At 37.6% G+C, this 11,423-nt stretch overlaps 1 protein-coding gene across 1 annotated transcript; it reads left to right on the forward strand.

Annotated features, from left to right (window-relative positions):
• Positions 1–287: 287 nt before the first annotated feature.
• On the forward strand, positions 288–10,472 carry LOC126812002 (tRNA wybutosine-synthesizing protein 5). The gene is made up of 11 exons (XM_050538103.2): positions 288–832; positions 1,988–2,054; positions 3,172–3,297; positions 4,417–4,466; positions 5,271–5,363; positions 5,575–5,751; positions 6,159–6,237; positions 6,620–6,643; positions 8,115–8,144; positions 9,393–9,464; positions 10,202–10,472. Exons 1-11 carry the CDS (start codon positions 393–395, stop codon positions 10,364–10,366), a joined length of 1,323 nt encoding a protein of 440 aa, XP_050394060.1. The 5' UTR covers positions 288–392; the 3' UTR covers positions 10,367–10,472.
• Positions 10,473–11,423: the final 951 nt, after the last annotated feature.

The raw sequence follows: 11,423 nt of genomic DNA on the forward strand, positions 1-11,423 counted from the left end.
ACGTTAATGAACCAACGTGGCTTCCTTGCGGGTGTGAGAAATATTCAGAGTCAATATTTAGAAGCGGATGTTCAAGGATTAATCCCGAAAGTGATTATTTAGGTGTTCCTAAATTCACATTGTATTAACCCGTGAAAAATAATTATTTCTGTACAAAAATAAATTAATTCTCTCACAAGATGTTGATACTTAATATACATGTATTATTGTTGATAATAATTGAACCATCTGTTGTTTTAAATGAATTTTCATGGCTTCGGGTTAGACGTTATAATTAAATGGTCTGTTAAGCATATTTTCTACTCCGCATATGTATTCCCTAACTGGGAAGACAGCGTATATAGAATATACGTATTTCCAGTTAAAATTGGCATATGTTTTAATCACGAAAAATGGATCTGCTCTTCTCGAGGATATTTTTGATTTTTTGTTTGGTGTGTATTTTAACTTATTTAAACTTTGTTTATGCAAGTGAGAAAATAGATTTAAAAAAAGAACCAGGCCATCTACAACCATTCGGAACCGGACGACCAATTCACCAAATTGAGGAAGTGTTAGGCTTCCCAACCCCAGAGGACTTTCTTGGAAAATATTGTCTGCCCCTAAAACCCGTAAAGTTTAAAGATGGAGCAAAACTGTCACCCGCATTCCATTTGTGGACCGATGAGTATTTTTTAAATCTTAATATCCCAGAAAAAAGCAAAGTTCTCCTGGAAACTGTGAAAAAAGAAAGCAGACAACAGAAAGTGGTTACCATGGATTTCAAAATGTTTGTGAAGAATTATATGAATACATCTTTTTATATGGTGGACATTGTCCCTATGTTTTTAACGTAAGTTAAACAAACTATCTCAAACTAACGATTCGTCATTTGCATTTTTCGCTAAAATATCAAATTTCTCACGGCTTAATATAGGATAATATACTAAACAGACAAAAAAAAACCAAAAAAAAAACCGTTAGTTTGATTTCAAAATCAGAGAGGCACTTTAATCAAATCATTCTAGAAAACGACTTACTAAATGGATCAAAGCAATTTTTTGTGAACAGTATGTTGACACATTGGTGATTAATTCATCACGATTCTAAGACATTACGAGGAGGTTTAGAGTCTGTACACAGTCTATACATCAGTATCTGGTGTGTCCACCGCAAGTGTCAATAACAGGAGCGCAGCGTCTGTACATGGAGTGGACCAAACGATTGATAAACGCCATTGGCACCTGGAACCACATTCTCAGAAAAACCGGCGCAATTCATCGGTACGACGTTATTAAGTCTTCTCTGAATTTCATCCCAAAGATGTTCAATCGGGTTTAAGTCCGGACTAAGGGTTGGCCAGTGCATAACGTTGACACCGTTCTGCTGTAGAAAGTCCCGAGTAACTCTGGCGGTGTGGTCACGGGCGTTGTCATGCTGGAAAACGTAGCTTGATCGATGTAGCGCACTGCTGTGATGCCGCCTCCTCCCCCTGGATCAAGATTTTGGAACATCACAGGATTCACTCTCTGGTTCAGCCCGATTCCACCCAAACCATTATGCTTGGACATCCCCATGAGTCTCGTTCCATGACACATTGGTCAGAAAAACGCTGGCCAAGTTGACGCCATATTCTGGCCCTGCCATCTGCAGTTGATACGAAACACCGACTCTCATCTGCGAAAAGAACAGTTCTCCATTGCCTGTGTCGCCATTTCTGGTGTTGTTGTAGACGTTCACGTCGATGGCGAAGGGTGAAGATCGGGCCATTTGCCATTCCCACTGAGATATTTTTTAGCACAGTTGATGAGTACTTTATTTTTCTGTCACACGTGTAGATTAAAAAGATGCACCTAAATGTTTTAACAAAATGTAACGAATCTTAGTCCCGCAATGACATAACTTGAGTGGACGTTAAACTCCACGCATTTTGAAGATGTCGCCATCCTGAAAAATTAATACCCTGCAATACGGGCCTTATTCTGTCAGATTATTTAATTTGTTTTAGTCCCGACCTAGTTTTACCCTGTAGTCTTCAGTGTCCAGTTTTATGGAATAACAAGATTGCTGATATTGTAAGTACCTATACATTAATAGAAATTCAACCTCGTGGGCTGTCTCTGACCACCCTCCCCCCACCTGAAGACCCTACACTCAAGCGAATTAATGAAATAAAATGGAACCATATGTTAGTTCCGAAATTACCTAGTATGTGTCGAGTGGACGGGAAACCTCATATAATAGCTTATTATCATTATCTTTAAATGGTTTAGGTATCAAAATGGCATTCATAGTCACTTCTCATATGTTAGTTCCGAAATTACCTAGTATGTGTTGAGTGGACGGGAAACCTCATATAATAGCTTATTATCATTATCTTATGGTTTACATATCAAAATGGCATTTATCATAGTCACTTCTCATCTTTTACACCCCTGTTTAATTTTCTCTTAAAGACAAACAAACTACAGTTCTTTTGATCCTTTTTTCAAATTTTCTAAGGGAATGTTTTGCTGGATTTCTTCATCCATTAATACCCTTTACACGAGGCTTGAGTTCAACCTATTAAAACCCTATTAACATGACGAAGGCCCTGCCTATACAACCCGCCTCATTACTGATGAATGTTGGATGGTACAGTGCTACAATGTTCGTTGAAACTGGTCATGGTCATCCCACCTGTTTGGGTTTTTTTTACGACGTACAATAACCGTCGTCAGGCCAATTTTTCAAAATATTCTCGGAGGTAGACTCCCGTCACCCCTAACCAAATATCATGCAACCATCATTAGGTATCGACACGTTTTGCTGGGTAGCGTGTTGTGATTTAACCTGATCGGTAGCGCCCCTCCCGAGACATGGTCCGGTACAAAGCGTGCAAACGTGATGTAGGCTAATCGGCCCACTCGGACTGATCAAGTCTACATTCACTGCATGTCATTTTTGCGGGTGAAGGACCATGAGACCCTTGCTCCACTAGACCCATTGTCGACCCGGGGCCTGTTTCACGAAGTTTTAACTAAGACAAAATCCAAATTTTAGTAATTTGATTGGATAATATTAGACTGATTTCAGTGCTTAGCCAATCAAAATTGAAGTATCTACTAAAATTTGGATTTTATCTTTAGTTAAAATTTCGAGAAACAGGGCCCAGGCCCTGACCCTATCATTGTATTATATTTGTTGATTTAGCTGATGTGGTTCAGTAGTGGTGGTACAAGTTCTGTCGTCCATTATGACGCTGTTGATAATATCAACTGTGTTTATCGTGGAAGTAAAGATATTGTAATTGTTGATCCTGTCAAATACGAGGGCATGGTATGTACAATCATTCTTATTGAGCAAACTTTTATAGATACTGAACTCGAAGGATTAATTGAAATGAAATGGGGTTTAAAGTCCTAGTTATTTTCCACGAAGTCGGCTATTGGTAAAGGTTCTTCGTGTACACGCCAATACTGGGTCTTATTTTGCGTTCAGACCGAACGACTAAAGGCTTTTACATTTTACGGATTATGAACTCAAATGATTAATAAAGTATCTCTTATTTATATGTGTCAGAAGACGTACAAAAAATAAAGTTATATGCTTTTTGAACTCACAAAAAACTTTAAATCGCATTAGCATAGCATTAGTAAGCGGCAAATCGAGTTGGCATAATAAAGTATTATTAGGAAAGCGAAATTCGCAATAGCGTAGTATTAGTAAACGGCAAATCGCATCTGCATGGTATTAGTAAACGGCAAATCGTATTGGCATAGTATTGGGAAGCAGCAATTCGCTCTAGCATTATAGCATAGTATTAAAGCACGACCATTCGCTTTAACGTCTAACATGATATTAATTATAGTAAATGTCAAATAGTTCTAGTATAGTGTTGGTGATCGGCAAACCATCCTAGCATAGTACTAGAAAGCATCAATCGCACTAACAAAGTACATGTATAATTAAGCAGCAAAATATCGCAAATACTTCTCTGGTGTTTCTCTTGCTCGAATTCCATACGTACATGGTTAAAAAGTAGTCTCATATCCCTAACACTGTCATTTTTAGAATCGATTTTGTTTTCGATTTTTATTATATTAAATTTTGTGGCCCCTTAATACAGGCACCCACTGACCTCCACGCCTCTCGCGATGGAACTTGTATACTACCCACCTGTCATCCAAATGTCTCGTTGGCACAAACATCCACATATTTCTATTTATCTTGGCACTTATCGACAGGCTGGAATGGAAGGATCCTATTGATTTCAGAGCTTCAATTAAATTGTGATCTGATTTTTGAAATTTTTAGGAGTTGCTTAGATGATAGTAATCCATCTCGATATTTCTATTGATATCAGAGCTTTACTCACCTTCAATTATGATATGATCCTTTTGAAATTTTTATGATTTGCCTAGATTATTATTATCTAAATATTTCTATTGTATCTAGACCCTTATTGATAGACCAGACGGATCCTATTCTGATATTGATGTCGATAAGTAAGTATTTATTTGTAATAAAAATTAAAAGTGGTATTGGGTAAAGCGTCTTACTTTCTGCACCATCCGAGATTATGAGTAAGCCTAGGCGTCGGATCACTAACCAGGAAGTCCCAGTTACGATCCTCGGAATTTTTCAGACTGGTTTCCACTCGGTCAGAGGTGTATGACTTTGGTCCAGGGCAACGAACAGAATCTGGTCGTTCGGATGGGACTAAAAGCTCAGACCCCGTGTGTACGTTGACATCGAGTAAATGGACACTTAGCAGTTGGGGGTGGGGGGGATTAGACTGGGCGTTGACGGAAATGCTGCTGTCCGAACAAATATTCACTGATAGCACGCGAACGACTAACTTTCTCGTTCCACCCCTGGATTGAATCCGAAACTCGATGGTTAGTGAACAAGTTTCATACTCACTAAACAACCGTGTCCACAGAGCATTACCTAATGTGTGTGTGTGTGTGTGGGGGGGGGGCGAATGGTTAGCACGTGCATGCTGTATCATAAAGCCTGTCATTGAGTCAACTGGCGTGGTTTCGAATCCCCCGTTGTACGTGACAAGGAGTAGGGTCGCCTGTCCAACCTCGTGGGTTTTCTCCGGGGCCTCCGGTTTCCTCCCACCGCTAAAGACCCCTACGCGCAAGCGAATTATTGAAATAAAATTAAACCATATGTTAGTCCCGAAATGACCTAGTTTGTGTCGAGTGGACGTTACTACACCCTCTCTCTCTCTCTCTCTCACACACACACACATTACCTAATGGCTAGGTCTATCAGTAAACAGTTTGTTATATGATTTTCAGGATGGATTATATAAAATATCCGACATTGGCTAAAGTAGAATATATACACGCCCATTTAGAACCTGGTGATTGTCTATATATACCGCATAAATGGTAAGTACGTTTGCACTTTGTTGTGTCACTATGTTATGATCACTGTCATTGGCTCACACCAATGTGACCCTAAAATTCGTCAAAAGAACCCCAAAAGAAGCCAAAAGAAGACTGTCAATTAGAAACACATCAAGTATGAGTGTATACGAATAATCTAACTATTACAGGATACATCAAGTCAGATTGTATAATAGTAATCTATATATTACAGGATACATCAAGTCAGATCATATAACAGTAGTCTAGCTGTCAATATTTGGTGGAATCATTACGATGCGTTGGATATTGACACTAGTCAGTGCAATAGAGAATGCGATGAAACTGTGACTTTAGACAAGGTTAAACTAGTAGGACTTGACAAATTGATGACATCCAATGGTTTTGTAAAGTAGGTTTATTTTATAATATTACTTATAATATGCTTATTGCTTCGGAATTCATTAAATTATTGGTGATGTGACAGGGACTACACATAGTATATACATTATCTATACAATATCACTGTCTGTACAATATATCACTGTCTTCATTAGCCCAGTTCGGAGCAAAACAGTAGGACGTTAAACCCCATTTCATTTCTATACACACCACCAGTTGACAAGTATCTATTGACGGTCAAATTAACACATGACTTAGAATCATAATCACCGAATTATCGTCTTGCATTGTTATAGATTATACATTTATGATTGGAATATTTTAGAGTGAATTTAAAATACCGTATCATGCCGCAGATCCATTTAATCTGCCTTTTGAAGTATATTGTTATTTTAGTATCAGCGTCTTCTTTTATAGACAAAATTTAGCGGAAGGTTTGATATCAACACCTGGTAATGTTATGACGTATGATAAATATATACAGTCCATTTTTGTGGTAAGTTTCTACTTTCATTGAACATCACTCACTCAGAAAGTTCACATAAGTCTAAGCTTAATCTACGAATATAGACCGTGACACGGCCCCTGGTTTATTTGTGAGATGAATTAAAAACAGTTACCGTGGTTTTCTTACTTTCTCTTTGACATGATATCTTCATCGTCTGATGATGTAAGTGTTATTTAAATGCAGAAAACCTCATTTTATTATATTTCATTTCATTTCACTGCACCTGAAGGGTAGTTTATTCTTCATTCATTTCAACGGACAATTTTACCGTCTATTAAATGTGTAAAGATGCCAACACAGAGAAAACACACGAGTTTAGGCAGCCTTTGTCAGTTTCAGATATCAGGGTTTTTTTCTTGTTTATTTTTAGATGCCAGATGAAGCAGACACAATTGTAAGTAGTTTGATTTTACATAGTTTACGTCCATGCCGTTAAAACCATTCCTGGGTATTTCCGGCATGGTTTCCCATTGTAAGTGATGGAGCAATAAGAGTCTACCAAGGAACAGCTATTAATCTTACGGATGGGACAAAAACCGACGACCCTTTGTACACGTTGACCGGGGGCGGGGGAGGGGGATGATTAACGCGTGCACTGTATCATACGGTCAGCCATTAAGTAAAATGGCGTGGTTTCGATTCCCCGCTTGTACGTGACAAGGAGTAGGATCGCCTGTCTAACTTCGTGGGTTTTCTCGGGATCCTCCCACTGCGAATTATTGAAATAGAATTGGAGCATATGTTAGTCCCGAAATGACTTAGTTTGTGTCGAGTGGACGTTAAACCCCATTCCCCCTCTCTCTCTCTCACACGGTGACGGGCGTGTAAATGACCCCTTGACAGTTGGAATCGAAATAACAGTGGACGCACCCCATTTGGGATAATTCGATTTTCGTTCGCTCGAGATAATCTACCTGTATTGGCGTCTTAAAATTGTAAGAATTTCTACAATCGGTTTCTTCTCGGAAATTTTTTTATTGGTGCAAAATTGGTAACGCGCAAGCCACCCGAAAACACAACCGCATGTGTTATTAATGGTGTGGATACCTTGCTGCATGAGCTCGGACATACAATTTGATGGTGGTTATATACTTTATTTGATCGCATTTATTCTGCCGACCAGCATTTCAAGGTTTAAAACTTAATAATTAACAGGTTAATGATTCGAAATATTATATTGATATTACACGCCCAAAGTTTTAAACAGGAAGGCTCCAACTTGATACAATCTGCCTCCCCATACACCCTAGTGTCTCACCACATATACATTTATACAGTGCTATTCTACACTCATGAAACATCATACTTGACATGCCCGAACTGTCATTAATTGGGCGACAAAGAATATCGTATATTATTTCTAGATTCTAAATGAAATGAAATGGGTTTTAACATCCTACTTTCCTGAACCAATCGGGCTAATGAAGGCAGACACGCGTCATGTATTAAGCTATCCGGTCGGAATAAGTACACGGACATAGGTGTTTCCGCCTCTTCGAGGTTTTTTTATACGTGCACGCCAACGTGTACACGTCGGTTTTGCGTCCAATCTGCACGACTAGACCTGCACCACTGACAAGTAGAACCAGATTTGAAAATCCAGAGGAATTTGTGTCGCCAACAATGGGATGGAACGATTTCTCGGCCTATATACATCGGGATCGAATCAGGTACATTTTGGTTAGTGAGAAATACCGAGCGAGCCCTTTAGACTCAGGACGTGTCGATTGTGAGATCTAGGACTGATTTAACCATAAAGTTGTATTTCTCAGAATCAACTAATTATATAATGTAAAAATGAACATCTTCCATATTCCTCGTTGTCAGAATCTACAGATTAATTTTCGGAAATTTAATTTATTTAGGAATTTATGAATAAGGATACTGTTAAAAAGGTAAGTTTGCAATTTTTTTAAAGTTAAAGGGTGCATGGCTCTATTTTTTGGAACCTTGAAATAGACAAAAATGTTTCTAAAAGTACATAATTATTAATGTAATATGAATGTATGTAAAGTCATTTAAATTCAATTTTGGAAAATAATATTGTAATTTCTAATCAATTATGTTCGGTGAAATACATGAACAGTTCAAATTGAACGGCGGTCGTTGTGCCTGCTTAGTGCATTCTACACGTTTTTTAAATTATTTTAAATTCGTTCAGCGCGGGATAATAAAAGAAAGATAACATTGATGTGTTTTCACCACTAAAGTACCATGCAGTTTTATTGCCAATGACAATGTATGAATTATTGAATAGGTGTAACGAAGATATACTATCAACAAATGATTTTTTTTCTTCTGTCATGTTTTAAACATACTATATTATGGTCATCTTGAAAACCTTCACATTTCTCAAAGACAACGTTTTAAATTATTTGAAACCAAAATAACATTTGTTTACAGCTATAGCAAGGTAAACATGGGCACTATATGAAAGTACCGCCACTTTATTCACTCTTTACTCTTATCGAGAGGGTTGTACAGGGGCGGATTGTGCTCTCCCCCGATAAATTTTTGAAAAATGAACCCCAAATATGCGATTTGGTGGCATATCTGATTATAACCACTGTCAAATAATATATCTCATAAATCGATTAATTTAGGCCAAAACCACGACCTGCAAGTAATTTACAACCATCAACCTGTGAAATTATCATATCGTCATATTATTAATTAACGTATTATCATTGTATCGTCAATAGTCAAGAGTCAAGAGAATTTAACTGGTTAAAAAATGGGACTAGTTGAGAAAATTTTGACCATTTGATTAACCAGTTAGGAATATTGAATAAGTAGGAATATTTTCATTGAAAAATGTCCCGTTTTTGTTGCCGGGAGCGCTAGTTGATTCCTCCTGTGATGGAAGGCCACGAGACACATTGGTACAGAGTGACGAAAGTGAAATTCATGAAGGCTGCTTTTTGAATTTTGGATTTGTTGTTCCAGGTAAATTATTTTACCTTGACTCCGAACTTGAACCCTGGGGTTGTATATATTGTTTTCGAACTTAATTTATCGGAAGTTACAAACATTTGACACTGCCATTTTTAGCATTTCTCATGTTCATGTATGAATAAAGGTTGTCGATTGGTTCTTGGATAATAAGAGTCTCGGATAATTGTACTTATATTTTATTTTACAAGTTCCTGGATTTAGTAGATCAAGATATGGATAAAATGATATCTGTGCATGACGTCACAACACTTACATCAGCTGTAAGTATATTTCAACTATAAAAGAGGTGGGCTGAGAAGGAAACTGCGAATTATGGTTGGCCCAGAGCCCGTAAATACGTTAATGTTTTCACTCTTAGAAACCATCATTTGACGTCAGCTTTTCAATCATTTCCCCAGTCCGAGGGGCAGACCCCCTGCCGTGTTGGGACCCCATTTTAAAATAAAGGAGTTTTCGATCATTTAGACCCCCCCCCCCCAAAAAAAAAACAACAAAAAAAACCCAAAAAAACAAAATATTTTTCTGTAGCTCAAAAATTATTTCTTGGATACATCCAGAAGTTGTTTGGCAGACATTAATTGGGTCATTTGTATTAATTATAACTATTAATTTGCTTTAAATTAAATTGCAAACCATTTAGAACAAGTTAAACTAGGTCTAGAACAACCCCACGGTTTAATTTCTAGCGATATTCGTGAACGGCACAAGAAGAGAAGAGAACGCAAGCGGCAATGTATATTTTTTAACTATTCTAGGTGCAAATCACTTATCTGTACTATTATTTGTGACTGTCGTTTGTTTGTTTGTTTGTCTGTCCATGTTGGCGACTACACTAGAGCTGTTCCGGGCAGAAATTTGGTGTATTGGGGTAACTCAGCCAGGGGAGTAACATATTGACCTGGTGTCGATCGATGTACTACCACCCCCGGGCAAAGCCGGTTTTATATGAATAAAAGAGTGTTTTATATTTACTAAAGACGATATTTTTGTTTACTAGAAATTGGCGGAGGTGTCTGCTATTCTACAAAAGATGGGTGATATACATCAAGAATATGGCGATGAAGAAGGAGAGGGTGGAGACAAGCATCAAGATGACCTTGTAGATGAAGGTCAAATGAAGGATGGATTGAGAGAAGACAAGTCAGAACGTAATGAATTATAATATTGTGTATATTTAAAAATATCCCTTTTATTTCTTGCCCTAATATTGTGGCAATTTCAAGATGTTTATGGATATATTATAATAAAACGAGGTAGCTTGAAAATTACTTTTAAAATTTATATTTTAAGTTAATAATTGTTTATGAAGACAAATCAAACATCTTTGTGACTCTGAATATTTTTGGTTCCTTTGGGAAAGTGTAGATTTTGCATTCTTTATACCAATTTTTATAGGAGGTTAAGATTGGTAAAAAGAAGTTCACTATGTCATGTTCAATGATTTTCTCCAATAAGTTAAGCGGTGGACACACTAGGCGAATGATTCGGCCGAATCAATCGGCGTCGAAATTCGCCTAGTGTGTCCACTGTTATTCGGCCGAATGATTCGCCCGAATCAAACATGTTTGATATATTCGGCCGAATTATATTCGCCTGGAGTGTCCGCTTCGCCGAAGCATTCGGCCGAATATAGAATTCATTAGCCAATCACCACTCATATCGAGAAATCACGTGAAAGATTGAAGACATAGACGCCGCCATGTTTAATCATGTGAAGTGAAAGGTGATGCAATTGACAGGTTGAATCGGGCGAAGCATTCGGCTAGTGTGTCCACCCATTCGGCCGGTAAAATACGGCGCCGATTGATTCGGCCGAACGATTCGGATAATGTGTCCACTGCTTTACATCTCGTGACTAGAAATCTTACTAACCTATCATATTGGACCTGTACGAAACCTGTTTAATATTTTTCAGATATTGATTTTCAATAATATTAATGAAATTAGTACACCAGTTTTATAGACAGTTATCAATTTTGTGTGGCTGAGAGAACAAAATAGCTTTTTGACCTTCCAAATCTAGCAACTTATGCTTAAAATTTAAAATCCATTCTAAGGTTATTAAGGGGGTGGTTAAGACACCTAAAATAGGATGTGGTAGCCTGTGGATGGCTGTTAGGTGGTCTTCAAGACATTTACAACAGCTTAAATGTCTATTTTGAAATGACACTGAATAACAAAATATGGATCGAAATCCAAAATACTGACTGAATTTAGGA

Source organism: Patella vulgata, chromosome 2 (assembly GCF_932274485.2).
Source record: "Patella vulgata chromosome 2, xgPatVulg1.2, whole genome shotgun sequence".
NCBI classification, from domain to species: domain Eukaryota; kingdom Metazoa; phylum Mollusca; class Gastropoda; family Patellidae; genus Patella; species Patella vulgata.

Bases quoted from the DNA above. Each gene is read 5' to 3' on its own strand.
- LOC126812002 (XM_050538103.2), top strand. From the start codon at position 393: ATGGATCTGCTCTTCTCGAGGATATTTTTGATTTTTTGTTTGGTGTGT. The intron at 6,238-6,619 runs GTAAGTTTCTAC...GTTTATTTTTAG, and splicing joins ATATACAGTCCATTTTTGTG to ATGCCAGATGAAGCAGACAC. The intron at 6,644-8,114 runs GTAAGTAGTTTG...TAATTTATTTAG, and splicing joins CAGATGAAGCAGACACAATT to GAATTTATGAATAAGGATAC.